General features: G+C 35.5%; 3 protein-coding genes across 3 annotated transcripts in view; 2 read left to right on the forward strand and 1 right to left on the reverse strand.

The window, feature by feature from the left end:
* Positions 1–6,706, forward strand: part of LOC141443249 (LIM and SH3 domain protein Lasp-like) — a 7,726-nt gene extending 1,020 nt beyond the window's left edge. Inside the window, exons 2-6 of the mRNA XM_074108458.1 lie at positions 7–15; positions 2,015–2,464; positions 3,141–3,169; positions 3,202–3,282; positions 4,034–6,706. Coding sequence (XP_073964559.1) covers positions 7–15; positions 2,015–2,464; positions 3,141–3,169; positions 3,202–3,282; positions 4,034–4,228 — 764 coding nt within the window. The 3' untranslated portion in view covers positions 4,229–6,706. The remainder of the gene's footprint in view (positions 1–6; positions 16–2,014; positions 2,465–3,140; positions 3,170–3,201; positions 3,283–4,033) is intronic.
* A 2,705-nt stretch (positions 6,707–9,411) lies between these two features.
* On the forward strand, positions 9,412–10,074 carry LOC141443645 (histone H2A-like; the record flags this gene model as incomplete). The annotated part of the gene is given in 1 exon segment (XM_074108990.1): positions 9,412–10,074. A coding segment is annotated over 1 exon segment (381 nt). The 3' UTR covers positions 9,800–10,074.
* Positions 10,075–11,997: 1,923 nt separating this feature from the next.
* On the reverse strand, positions 11,998–12,567 carry LOC141443177 (histone H3-like). Its single transcript, XM_074108387.1, has one exon. It carries the CDS (start codon positions 12,492–12,494, stop codon positions 12,084–12,086), a length of 411 nt encoding a protein of 136 aa, XP_073964488.1. The 5' UTR covers positions 12,495–12,567; the 3' UTR covers positions 11,998–12,083.
* Between the last annotated feature and the right edge of the window lie 1,832 nt (positions 12,568–14,399).

Consider the following 14,399-nt stretch of genomic DNA (forward strand, 5'->3'; position numbering starts at 1 on the left):
ATGGAGAACTAGTCGGTGAGTCCGCTATGGAGACAGTCCAACCGGGCATGGTGAATGGTTATGTGGAGAATTTTGTATTGTTTCATGTCGGCACTCCATGACACCAATGGTATCTGGGTGGTAGGGTAGACACAGATGTTATGTCAAGTTTACAGTCACAGTTAGGTACAGTCAAGTGTAAAGACTGAACAATGGTGCATAAGTTGCTTTGCTGCTTATAGAGTAAAGAAGGATTAAATATATAATATTAATATGTAAAAGCAGTTTTGGTTTAGTTAACGTTAAAATGCGCTTGGTAATGATCTTGTTCATTTCAAAGTTCGCACTTTAAATAATACAAAACATGACATCTTTGATTATCCATATCAGTCCCATTTAAAACTCATAATTAATTATATTTGTAATTTCATTCCGAAAATGTTGATGAATGACAATATGCTTTTAAAACTGTAAAAAAGACGAATGGCCACACAATATCTTTCATATTCATGATTTACGTTGAATTGTTTATAATATTCAACTTAAAATATTAAGACGCCATGTCGCTCCTCCAATAAATAAAAATCCTCATTTTTATATGGTGCTTAAAATAAATTCTTGATACAAAGTCAAAAAACGCTCCTAAAGCCATTGTCATATATGATTTTGATGCGTTTTCTTATGAAAGCTGAACCTGATTATACATCCGCGATAGAAACTAATGTTCTCGTGCCAAGAAAAATCTGTCATTCAAAAACATTTTCTAATTCTGTTTGTGGGAACTCCCAAAACCGAGGAGCACACATTAATTCATTCTGCACAGTGTCTGTCCGTGGTTTCTGAATGTGCCATTGATATCTGAAGGTGTTATGCGTCCAATTTCAATAGGTTTTTAACTTGTATGTTGACGATATACTTGGTATCAAAGGTCGTAATTTGAACATCAAAGGTAATAAATAATTTATTTATTATTTATTTATTACATGAGTGTACGAAACTGTTACTTAGAGGTATTGTCTATTAATTGATAACTCCAGGCATAGTCAATGGAATATAGTTAAAAGTAAAAAAAAAGCTAAACATTTAACTGTCGACGCATAACACATTCGTACCCCCACCATGTTCAAAGGGCCTTATAAATTTCATATTAAATTCATGATTTAAATTAATACTTACTTTTAATAAAATAATCGCTTCACTAATGGACCATTAAGTCCGTACAATCAGCATTGTGTATCTACAGGGATTAAGATTTCAAAAGATCTAAGTACAACCATACTGGAGGGGGGCAGTCCTGGTTCCCTTTTCCTGGCAATGGCGTGCTAGAAACACTTGACACGCCATTCTCTTCAAGGGTTAAGACGAATCTAATCAATCTGTAAACTGATAGTCTTCTGAATAGTTTCAAGTATTTTTTATTTATTTATTTAGGAAGCAAACGGTTACATTTCAATGCAGCAACTATTCTACTTATGTCAAATGACCATTAAGTCTTTCGCCTGTTATTCTTTATAAACTTTATATCTACAAACAGATAAGTCTCGTAGCTTTATCTATTTTGCTAGGTGCGTCCCGTTCATAGACCTTCTATTGATTGCGTATATTTCCAAATGATTGTTTCGCATGGACGAACGATATTTTTTCTGAAACTGTAAACTATATAAGGACTAGCTCTTGCCCGCGACTTCCTCCGCGTAGAAGTATGAAAAATAGTTTACGTCTTATTCTCAGACCTACCGAATATACACAAAAAAAATCATAAAAATCGGTCAAGCCGTTTCGGTGGAGTTTGGTTACAAACATTGTGGCCCGAGAACTTTATATATTATCCTGTAGAACCCTATAAGTTAGGTTAGATTTCTACAATCCTGAAGTACTTAGTACTTACACTAATAAAAAAAATTACAAATAGGAAATGAACTAATTAGTGGTTCATTACTGTCGCGATAATAAACAATTAAAATCATTATGGCAACTTATCCCTTTGAGATTGGCATCATCACGTGTCTAATAACTTTCATCGCTTTAAATGTAGACGTGCCAACCGACAACTATCACCAACAACTAGAGAACTATGCTTCCGAGATGCTTCCCGTACCTCCGCCGCCGAAAACCCAAGTGTACCAGCCTCCCCCAGCGTACCAGAACCAAAACCCACCGTACCAAAACCAGGGGTACCAGAATCAGAACACGTCGTACCAGAATCAGAACACGTCGTACCAGAACTCGTACCAACCGCCCGTCCAGTACGATCACAGACCGAAATATGAGGAATATACGCAGCCGAAGTATGACGAGTATCAGCAGAATCAGTTCGCGTATGGTCAGTATCAACAGCCAGCCGCGAACTATGGCGTTGGGAGTCAGCAGAAGATTGGGAGGATCCAGGATTATGATCCATTGAGCGATGGGCCCAGGTCGGCGCCCAATACGCAAAGAGCATCGGCTACCCTCATTTATAACAGCACCAGCGACGGCAAAAGAGGTTTGTTGCTTACCGTGCTTTTTTGGTGGGTGAAGGGAGCATAAATGTTTTTTTTTGGGTGTTACTTTGAGATTTATGTCAATGAACAACTTTTTAAGTTTTTACATTCCGTCTGTGAGACATATATGTGTTTTCATGCAGAAAACACGCCCTCCACTTTACACAAATCAACGCAGGTATGGAATGTGACGACACGAAAACATCGTTGGGAAACCTGCACAGGCCTGCGAAACAAATCAATGGTGTGCTTTGTCATCCTGAGTGGCCTGTGCTTAACTGTTGGACCTGATTATGGGACATGTTTATTCATTGCATAGTACCCATAGTACCATCAGCCAAATATATGGTCTACAACCCTAAAGTTGATAATCGTTTGCATGTCATAAAACAATAATGTCAATAAGCGTGTCTGCAGCTTGTAAAGTTTCGACTTTAGCGCATATCCATTTGATAGGAACTTGTTTAAAAATTGGTAGACCACTTATTTGGCTGATGGTAGAAGCTTTGCTTTGTGTTACTAGGCCAATCGGTGTAACGACGATGATGATGATGGCGATGATGATGATGACGTTAATGGTGATGATGATGATGACGGTAATGATGATGATGATGATGACGGTAATGATGATTATAATGATGATGATGATGATCTACCAGTATCACTGTGTGTGTGCAGGAGCGCACCAGCAGGCGGCGCAGACGCGGCCGTGGGGGCGTGGCCGACCTGGACCCTCGCCGGAGAGAAGGCCGCGTACGCCAGTCCCGAACAGAACTACATGCAGGTCGTCATACCCAAACACTCGGCCGACGTCAAACAGGTAACTATAACACAATTACTGTTAAAATACAATACAATAGTAAGTTATTGGCGTGGCCTGGAAGTAGGAAATTGCTGGCTACGTATGAGAATTAAAACCGGTTAACTAAAAAAGCCAGTAATTGCTATTCCAGCCGAGACTAAAACATATAAAGCTTTTCTCAAAAATGGTGAAGGAAAAAAACTAAATTAGAATAAACCTTTTCAACACAAAATATATTATGACATTTTATTTTATTACAATAAATATTTTTTATGCTTTCCCGCCTATTTTTCATTAAAAAAAAAACAGCAGGTATATAACACCACAAGCTGTTTCAGATCCAATAATAAATCTGGAGTTCCAACAAAATAACTGATAGCAGCCATTTAAGTTGGCTGTATACGACTTGTGCCAACATTTCCATGCCGTTTCACTTTTTAAAAAGTTTGAGACTCAACAATAACATTTTATTGTCCAAATAAATATCAAACATGTTTATTTGGGCAAAAAACGGTACAATATAGAAAAAATAAAAATAAAATAAGACTTAAACGAAACATAGACCAGCAAATATGCCACTATTAAAATCAAATAATGTTTTTCCCATCGTATTTTGTCGGAAACGTTTCTCCTCTTGATTTCTCGACTAGCTTACTGAAGTTTATAGAAGCTAATTGAGTATAATAGGATACGATGGAAAAACATTAAAACTGCGCTGTAGATAAAATCTCTTCAAAACTTTACTTAGTGAAATTTCTTTAATTTACAGAAAGTATACGTGGCCATGTACGATTACGAAGCGAACGACAGCGACGAAGTGTCCTTCCGCGAGGGCGACTTCATCTGCAACGTGACGGCCATCGACGAAGGCTGGATGACGGGCCAGGTGCTCCGTACGGGCCGCACCGGCATGCTGCCCGCCAACTATGTAGACCTGGCCCCCGCCGGGACCTACACGCACTAGATAATACCCTGTATACAATACTGTACGTATTGGCCTGCATTGGGACGATGTTATGGTAGGCAGTGGGTAGTTTATGCAGCAGTAGCGCTGCCTACCCTGCTACCTACTCAATGCACGCCATAGACCATACGTTATATGCTGTATACAATGCTATACATTATATGCTGTATACATCAGCTGTTCTTAATCTTTTTGGCTGGCGACCCGAAGTAGAAGAATAATTGAAGACCTGACCCTAAAACTACTGCTGAAACTGAGGTCGTTATAAAATGTAAAAAAAAAAATTTTTTTTGCTCATCCTTTACCGCCCGCTACTCAAATTCGGGTTGCGAGCTGAGGTTAAGAAACGCTGCTGTGCTGTACATTATTATACTGTATACAATACAACTTAGCATCTTCAAATTATTTCAGAATATTTCTGGAGATTGTTGGAATTCGACTGAACATCCTTGTAAATGTTTACGGTGTTTTTTAGTTGTGTTGTGTTCAAATGCTTTCATACATTGGTCTATGTTCGAAGTGTACGGCGTCAAAGAAGTGACTACACTTTGTATAATTAACACCGATGAAAAACTTTTACAGGGGCGTTCGGTCAAACTAACCCAATAACCTCCTGGAATTTTCCGGAAGAATTTAAAGACTCCCTGTATAACTTCCAATACAATACCAACTACAAGATGATTCTGTAGACGTGGTTAGGATCAACCCGACATAACTCAGTGAATGTATACAAATCTATGATCACCATATTAGCAAACACTCACATTATTATCTTTTAAAGATCATTACTGAACTGTTAACCTACATCGCACATGACGGAAAAACAAAAGGAAATTAATCTTACTAATAACTGACGAAACGCTGGTGTATAATTGACAGAGTTGGTTGAGTTTGTCATAGTCACGTCTCTAGAATCTCGCTGTATACTCACTATAATCCTGAATAATTATAACACACATCATGTTGGAGTTGGAAGTAGGAAGAGTGTACATACCTATACTAAATTACACTCCGTATACAGCATACCTTAACTTGAAATACAAATAAAACTGAAACTAGATTTTCATGTAATCGACAAGTAAAAATTGTTTAATGTATTTATTTCAAAATGATAGAGCAAGTGGTTTCGGAAATAAATAATGGACGGTAAATTTTCGTCTGTTTTATTGAATAACTTTAACGTTTGTTGATTGTTGCAGTCAGTATACAAACTTTTTACTTTAATTCAAGATTGGCTCCCAAATTCAAAAATGTATAAATATTTCAATTTACTTGGTTCAGTAGATCCGGAGCAAATTTGCTCGGACAGACGGACAGAGATACGGACATTAGTGGTTATGTAGGAGGTTCTGTTTTGTCACTGTCACATAAAATGTTACTTTTAACTAACTTTACAAAGAAAAATGTAGTGTAAAAACCATTTAATATCCCTTAAAACGTATCACAAACAGAAGTTTAACTATAAATAATAGCTGGAAAATATCAATAAATTGTGAATTGACTCGCTTTTTCTGATAACTAAACTACACGAGGTTGTATCTTCTAGAGCAATATTTTTATATAATAATTATGTAAAATACATATCTTTTTACCTATTTTTTAAGCATAAGTAAACAATTTCATTATGAAAATATACTACTCAAAAGAATATAGGCCACTTGAATTTTACTGGTAAAAAGAAATTAAAAATATGTTTGCGTTTTTACTAATAATACATTTGATTGAATGAAAAGTATTTGTATTGTGTTATGTTGTACTAATAAAACCAATTTAGTCAAAGAATGTTACAAAGAACTAGAGTTTACCCGCGTACTAATAAAACCATTTTAGACAAAGAATGTTATAAAGAATTATATTTATTAGTATTTCCGTTTCACCAGTGAAGTTCACGAGGCCCTTATTTTCTTTTGAGCAGTATACTTGCTTTATGAATACTTAAGCAAAACGCGTTAAGTATCTTATTTGCTAGTTAGGAAAAAGCTTAAAATTTATATGAAATTCACTAAACAAGCTTTAAATTTGTGATTGCGATTTATTCATTATTTTACAAATATTTTTGAAAAACTTACTTTGTAACAAAAGTTTTACATTTTCACATATTTTGATTCAAATTTCTGAAACAAAGTACCAGTTGTTACACTTATATCAAAATACTTATATGTATACTGGAGCGCATGTTTCAAAAATTAACAATAGAAAATATGATGTATAAACTTTAGAACATTACAAAAAACTCGTTTTAACTTACATGTTCAATAATGTGCCAACGCCAATATTGTATCTCGAGCAATCTAAAAAGTAATTTGGATAATTATCTGTTCTTAAAATTATGTAAATTACATATTATGAAGTAGATTTTGTACTAATCGCTTTGAGGTATTTGTAGCTTACTGAAAACCACGTTATAACTGTAAATAAAGATGTTCTAGATATATACTATGGTGTGAAGGACCATATAATTTTATATGCATTTTCAAATTTGATATGAAAATTACAAAATCGTAGTTTGTAACGCTATTTCATTTTGACATCAACTTTTATACGGTACGGCTACGGTAATTGACTACATTTTATTCATTTCGTAAATCAACAGCTAGACAATGCGTGTGATTAAAATCGAACGAAAATAATATTTTTATGCTACCATGCTCGTAGATGCTACCTTTACATACATATAGCAGAAAATAAATAGAAATAGAAATCATTTATTCATGACAAAGTAGCGTAGCTTAAAATAAATTTAAAGAAAGTTGTATGTCAGAGCTATAAAAGATTTAAATTCAAAATTCGACGGAGATAAAAAATACTAACGTCACACACAAGTAGCGCGATACCTACTTGAAAAAAAGAAAAAGCGTTAAGTATAAGAAGAGTTTTTTTTTATTATAAATAAGCTATTGACGATTTGCTTTTTCCCTATTTCTCATGACATATCCTAGTTTTCATAATAATATACAGGATATATGTCAAATACCGCATCATCACTGTTTTTCAACCGTAAACTTAGATTTATTTATTTTCTGTCCATTTTCAACCAGAGGTTACAGCATCCATCCCTTTCACATGGTTTAAAAACGATTCAATGCTGTATGATCACAAAACTAACGTACCGTAAAGGCCGTTTAAAAGGCATAGTTTATTTTTTCAACAATAAAATAAAATTAGCTTACTATAAAAGTTGCTGTCACAATTGAAAAAACGGTACATTATAATTCCTTAGAGTTTTAAAGTATTTTTATCAAAATCATCGCATTTAAAAATTTTAGGCACTGATTTATAACGAACATTGTAATTTTGCATTTTTTTTAATACATTCCGCGTTTTAAAATGGCTTATTTATTTTGGTCACCATTTTAATAACACTTTTAAGTACATTTCGCTATTTAAGTAAATATATTTGTATTCTTTTAGCTGTTCTTTACTGAATTAATTTTAATTGTCTTGTTTTTGACCAATATAAGTAAGCCGCATAGATTAAATTTTTAGTATGCCAATAGCTTTTATTTTTAATTTTAGGAAAGTACCTACTTACTAGATCACTGTTATAGCACAGTTAACTTAAGTTAATATTTTATTTATTGTCTTTTTAACCAAAATCACGCTATAATAGATAATACTTTGTATAAAAATGGCCAGACATTTATAATATATTTTTTATACTAGTATAAGATTCGATTTCCAATAAATTGTAATTTTTTACGTGTATAGTAAAAAAGATAAAGGTATCCCGTAGAAGTTTTTAATTTCAAAGTACGGCCATTTATTTACCATTTATGTACAAAAATTACGAAAGAAAAATAAAACTTATTCTAAGCCTATATAAGCCGTAAGATAGTGTCATTTCCTGTAAATGTCGCAAAGGGGTCGTCCATAAATACTAACGTCACACATTTAGGGGGGGGCTTGTGACAGGCAGGAACAAAATAATTGCGATTTTCATGGCAGTACGTGTGAAGGGGTTAAAAATGGTCAAAATAAGTGACGAACTTTGTGGACGGCCCAAAAGAACTCGTTTACCGAGTAGTAAGTATAGGTTCATAAAAGTATTCTGTTTGGGTGTAGCGACTCAAAGGCGGAAACTTACATACTATTAAAACGCGACGCCACGCCACGTCGTCCGACGCATGTTTCTATCTGCACCTGATCATAATAAATATATGGGACTGATTAGTACTGACTCGCGTTGCAGGGTGTGTGCAAGCGTAGCGTGGCGTCGACTTTTAAATACCAGTACCTGGGCTACCGAGCTTTGCTCGGACTAAAACTCGATAGTAAGCGTTTCCCAGATATAAGACCTAACTAATCGATTTGTCATCCCCGAAAACCCCCATATACCAAATTTCATCGAAATCGTTGGAGCCGTTTCCGAGATTCTGTAAATATATATATACATACAAGAATTGCTCGTTTAAAGGTATTAGATAGATGTCCTCATCTTAACGAATGGTCTATACAAAGTGTTATAAGTTATGCGTTTATTCGCGTAGCCGACGACATCACGTTTAGGGCAGTATTAATAACCTCCAATGTTACATACAGTGCCTTTGTAATATTATATTTTTTTAAACAGCTACATGTATTTTTTATTTACTGAAACCCCTTAACAGTTTCATTTAAATTGACAAGAAAGAAAGAAAGAATAAATTTATTTACCAAAATTCGGCACAACAAACAAAATAATTATAGCTAAAAAAAACAGAAAACCTTAGGTAGGTATATATTAAACAGGAAGAAAGAGGAACAACAACAACACCAACAACAATACTGAATCATGTACTACTGATATCATATAATTCCATACAAAATCATAGCGAAATTGATTAAGAAGAGGTCCCACTTTTGGTACACGATTCGACTGTACCATTAGAGCGCGATTTCACGTTTAATACATTTCATCAAGAGAGTGCAAATGCGCGTAAAAAACATGGAATGAATTTTGACTAAAAATACACTACCTTCCTCATCAATAACATCTCAATTAAACAAACCACGGTTGGACTACAAATACGCAGTACTAACTACCTGAGTAGGTATTTTTAACCAGTTACAAAACTAATCAAAATTGAGGGTATATTTCAAATCTCAAGCTCTCCTCTCATTGGCGCATCGTCCTCCCCTGCGCTGTGCACCCACTAACTCCCAATCGAAAACGGCTCAACTCCCGCACAGAAACCTAGACACATGATCACAATGGACGGCCGCGGCCAGATAGTAAGAAAGAAAAACAAGACGCGCTCTTCCCGCGCCGGCGTTATCTTCCCAGTTGGGAGAATCCATCGGATCCTGAAGAATGGAAACTACGCTCGGAAAGTCGGTGTCGGTGCAGCAGTGTACCTAGCAGGCGTTGCCGAATATTTAGCCGCTGAAATGCTAGAGCTAGCGGCGAATGCGGCTCATGAGAATGAAAGGAGCAGAGTGGCACCGAGGCATATCCTTCTAGCTGTCAAAAACGACGAAGAATTGAAGAGGCTGCTAAGTGGTGTGGTTATTTGTGAGGGTGGGGTGTTACCTTCTATACGTCAGGAATTGTTGCCGAAGAAGACTATCAAAACTAAGGAAGGTGAAGCTTGAGCTATTGACTGCTTCGTTTGGCGACGAAGTCACGTTATGGTGGTGGAAAGACAAGTTTCTCATGGAACATAGACTCAAAGGCTGATTCCAGACTTTGCTAATCGTTCTAAGCATCTAGACGGAAAGCTATTTATTACCAGCGGATGAAGTTTTGAAAATTATTTGTGTTAAGTGATAATTTGATTACTCATGATTGAAATGATTGATTTTGCATTATATTAAAAGATTATTTATTATAGTAGGAATTCAAAGACCAAGTCCTTCTCAGGGCTAAATATCTTTGTTTTTTTAAACAAGAACGTCTAATATTTATTAATCTTCTGATATATAGGTAAAATTCTCGGGTTAAAAATGTTTTGTGACCAAACTCGTTCTAAACGGCTTGACCGATTTTTATGATTTTTTTTTGTGTATATTCGGTAGGTCTGGGAATAGGATGTAAACTATTTTTCATACTTCGACACGGACGGAGTCGTGAGCAACAGCTAGCTGTTACAATAAGCTGTAACGTGTTACAATATGCCAGCTGTTTGGGAATTCCTCTGTGTCCCGTGGGAGCTTTGGACTATCCCGTAATAAATAAATTTAATTATGTTAATCGGGGTTAATGTACCTACCTATGTAACATTAGTGAAAGAAAGAGTTTTAAAATCTGTTAATAAGTAGGTAGTTGGTTAATACAAAAAGCCGTGGTGGCCTAGTGATTTGACCTCTGGCCTCTCAAACAGAGGATCGTGGGTTCAAATTCGGGCTCGTACCTTGAGTTTTTCGGAATTCATGTGCGAAATTAGGTACATTTGAAATTTACCACGCGCTTTACGGTGAAGGAAAACATTCAATGATGTGTGTGAAGTTACCAATCCACACTGGGCTCGCGTGGGAACTACGGCTAATGACCTCTCACTCTGTGGGGAGGCCTGTGCCCAGCAGTAGGCCGTTTATTATCCCATCCGGCGTCTAGACCCTTGGTCCGTGGGGTCCTAGGGCGTTTTGAAGATTTATAAAGAAATCTTAACTACGAGGTTAGTAGGTATGTACGACGTCACAAGAGAGAATAGCTGGCAGTTTCGGACGAAGAATTAACTTAGCTATATATACAGCTGCCCGCATGGAATGGAGGCTTTTTTGTTCATTTATGAAGGTACTTTTAGTGTAGGTTAAATTACCTGTTTTAGTATTATATATAGTTATATAATTTCAATAAAGCATACTGTCATCTTCAGTAGGTAAAAGATACATAGATAATTTAACTTTAAATAAATAAATAAAATGACGAAGTTAGCTTTTTAAAGCTACTTACCCCACTTTCAAGCTAATTCTCAATATGTTGAAATAAAAATAACATTTCTGGTCTGTATAGTATATTGATTAAGAATAGCAATCATCATCAAGTTCACTAATTTTTGCTAATTGCTTTGTACTTTAAATTGATTCACTTCCATGGATGTCGAACGATTTTAAGATTTTTTATTACAGGTGGACTGTTAATGCCACCTCTTTGTTTGTAAATCTTGTAAGTTAACTTTGATTCACTTCCATTGGTCGAATATGATTTTTATATTTTGGCACTATAATACAAAACTACGTTCGCTTTGATTTTTGTAAAGGAAAGAAAACTGTAATGCCATGATTTACTCTTAAATACTGTAGGTAGACCCGGGAATGTACCTACTAAAATTCCTGTAAAAAAAAAAACTGCATTTAATGATTTTCGAAAAAATGGTCTATACTTAATAAGGATGAAATCTCTCTACCAAACTTGATAAATTAAATGAAAGGAAAACCATGAAATCTTGAATTATTTTAATTATCTGTGAAAATTTCTACTGTCTGTCTATCACGCTTCATGAGATACAGGTGACAGACAGGGGACGGACGGAGAGCGAAGTCTTAGTAATATGGTTTCCGTTTTTACCCTTTGGGTACGGAACCCTAAAAAGTACAGTCAGAAAAACTTGTATTAAAAATACTTTTTTTATCAAAAAGGTACTATGTAAGTAACATAAAACTTGAAATTAATTATCCAAGATTCTGTTTTTAAATCTTTAATTAGGTACTCGATTAAAAAAGTAGGTACTCGATTAATTAATTAGGTTAACCAAGAGCCCCACAAACTCGAGCCACAAAGGCACAACGGTCTGCTCCTCTCCGCTGAGTAGTTCCAAAACTTTAAATTGACGTCAGAAGAAACAGTCGGCTTCAGCCCTCAAAAGAGCTTTGTCAAAGATTCACTTCTTAAATACCTAAGCATAATTATTTCCAATACTTAAAACTAACTTAAAAACTAAGACCTCTCGCCCCGCACCCGCCTCGCCAACTGCATGTCTTTAGGCATGATGGTGACCCTCCTGGCGTGGATAGCACACAAGTTCGTATCCTCGAAGAGGGCCACTAGATACGCTTCACTTGCCTCCTGCAAGGCGGAAACCGCAGAACTTTGGAAGCGTAAGTCAGCTTTGAATTCCTGGGCGATCTCACGCACCAATCGTTGGAAGGGTAGCTTACGGATTAGTAATTCTGTACTCTTCTGGTACCGTCTTATTTCTCGCAGGGCGACGGTGCCGGGGCGGTACCGGTGAGGTTTCTTCACACCACCAGTTGCTGGCGCACTTTTTCTTGCCGCTTTTGTGGCCAATTGTTTTCTAGGCGCTTTGCCGCCCGTCGATTTTCTTGCGGTTTGTTTCGTGCGAGCCATCTTTATATAAATAACCTTAACTTTAATGTCTGTATATCTAACTTAATACTACTGTTTTACTTTGTGCGGAGTGACGCGGTGGCCTGGTTTATATAGGTACGCGGCATCCCATATTCTCTGAGTTTGTTTAATTGCGGGTAGTTTGGAAATTGTGTGGGTTTAACTACCCGAAATTTTAAGAAAAAGTTTACCGTTATTCGTGCAGGTAGATTTATTTATAGTACCTACAGTTTTGATTAAACGTAAAAGTACGTTCATTTCAAAATTCAAAGTAATAGTCGCATCGCAAGCAGTGTTTTCCCTGCATTTTATTAGGAGGCAAGAAAACAACTGTACTATGCAACTGTTGTATTTCTTTTTTGTACAATAAAGAGTATAAACAAACAAGGCTTAGCTGCCGGGAGGGGTGAGGGAAATCCGAGGGATACGCCTTTGCCCAGCCGTGGGACGTAGACAATGGCTTAAAATATATATACTTACTAAACAAAGTTTTGCTGCCGTACATTTTAAATCTTCATTTTCCCATTAATCAAAACTAGTGTTTACCCGCTGCTTCGCATACGTAACTCATTAGATCCAGTAGCTGAATTGAAATTTCGGGGTTTTTTAAATATTCCCGTGTGAATTCCCGAAAATTAAATCGTCGATTTCATTGACGTTACATTAAAAACAATCATGTCAAATTTCATGACAATAAGCCCAGCGGTTGTTGATTCGAGATTTTATCCCTATCCCGTGGGAACATCGGGATAAAAAGTAGCCTATGTATTAGGTATTCCTGACGTCCACCTACCTACATACCAAATTACCTACATGACTCTAAGTCCAGCAGGTGTTATTTAGAGATTTTTATCCCTATCCCGTGGGAATATCAGGATAAAAAGTATTCTATGTTTTAATCCAGGTCTTACAACTAACTTTTTGCCAAATTTTACCCAAATCCGTCCAGCCGTTTCAGCGTGAAGAAGTAACAAACATACTCACTCACTCACAAACTTTCACATTTATAATATTAGTAGGATACAATTTCATTTCAATACAAGCTTTTTGCTAACGGTGAGTAGTAATAACTAGTATTTCATTTCAATACATTTCAATCGCAAGCCAATGAGTAGGTAGGTAACTATTGTATTGTTATTGCAACTATAAATATAACAAATCGCAAGCCAATCCGAACTCAGAGGCCATGGGCGAAAAAAAAATTGTATCTTAAGTATAACGAATTTGTTAGTTTCTAGTAAACCTTAGGTCGAATACCTAATTTAAATTAAATTAAAAAATTAAAATTATTTATTTTCAACTTTTGTTTTAAAACTAGTGTTGAATCCTCCTTTTAAGTGAAGCACTTGTATTAGGAGGGATTCGCTCTTTCATACAAGTTGTTACAAAGTCAAAAATAATAGCTAATTACTAATAATAGTTCTTAAAGTAGTTTATGCGAAAGTTACAAAGCAGTTTAATAAAATAACCTACACAGTTTACATATTAAGTAACAAACAAAATTGTTTTACCTTACTACTTAAGGCAACAAATCTTAATAAATGAAAGCTTAAGAAAATCAAGAATTTAATAAGTACCTATTAATATTTTTCAATCTACATAGAAAAGTATTTACATTTATTTGCAAATGTGGGTAAAAAAGACATAAGTTATCGGGTAAACGGTATGGATGGTACTTTCGTATTTTAATTCAATTAAATTAAATTTTAAATTATATCGATAGGAATACCGATGATTCCCTCAATGTTCAAAGGTTAAAAAAAGAAAAAAGATAGATCCTATAATATTATGCATACTACCTACAACAATGCATAAAATACCTACCAACTAACACGTAGGTACACGAAAGAACTTAGAGAAGTATAAAGGTAAGGTGGGAAGAGAAAAAAAAGAGGACATGTTTTT

This window comes from Choristoneura fumiferana, chromosome 27 (genome assembly GCF_025370935.1).
Source record: "Choristoneura fumiferana chromosome 27, NRCan_CFum_1, whole genome shotgun sequence".
Classification (NCBI taxonomy): Eukaryota; Metazoa; Arthropoda; class Insecta; order Lepidoptera; family Tortricidae; genus Choristoneura; species Choristoneura fumiferana.

What these genes read in the sequence shown, in the direction of transcription:
- LOC141443177 (XM_074108387.1), bottom strand. Translation starts at nt 12,494, where the DNA reads ATGGCTCGCACGAAACAAACCGCAAGAAAATCGACGGGCGGCAAAGCG.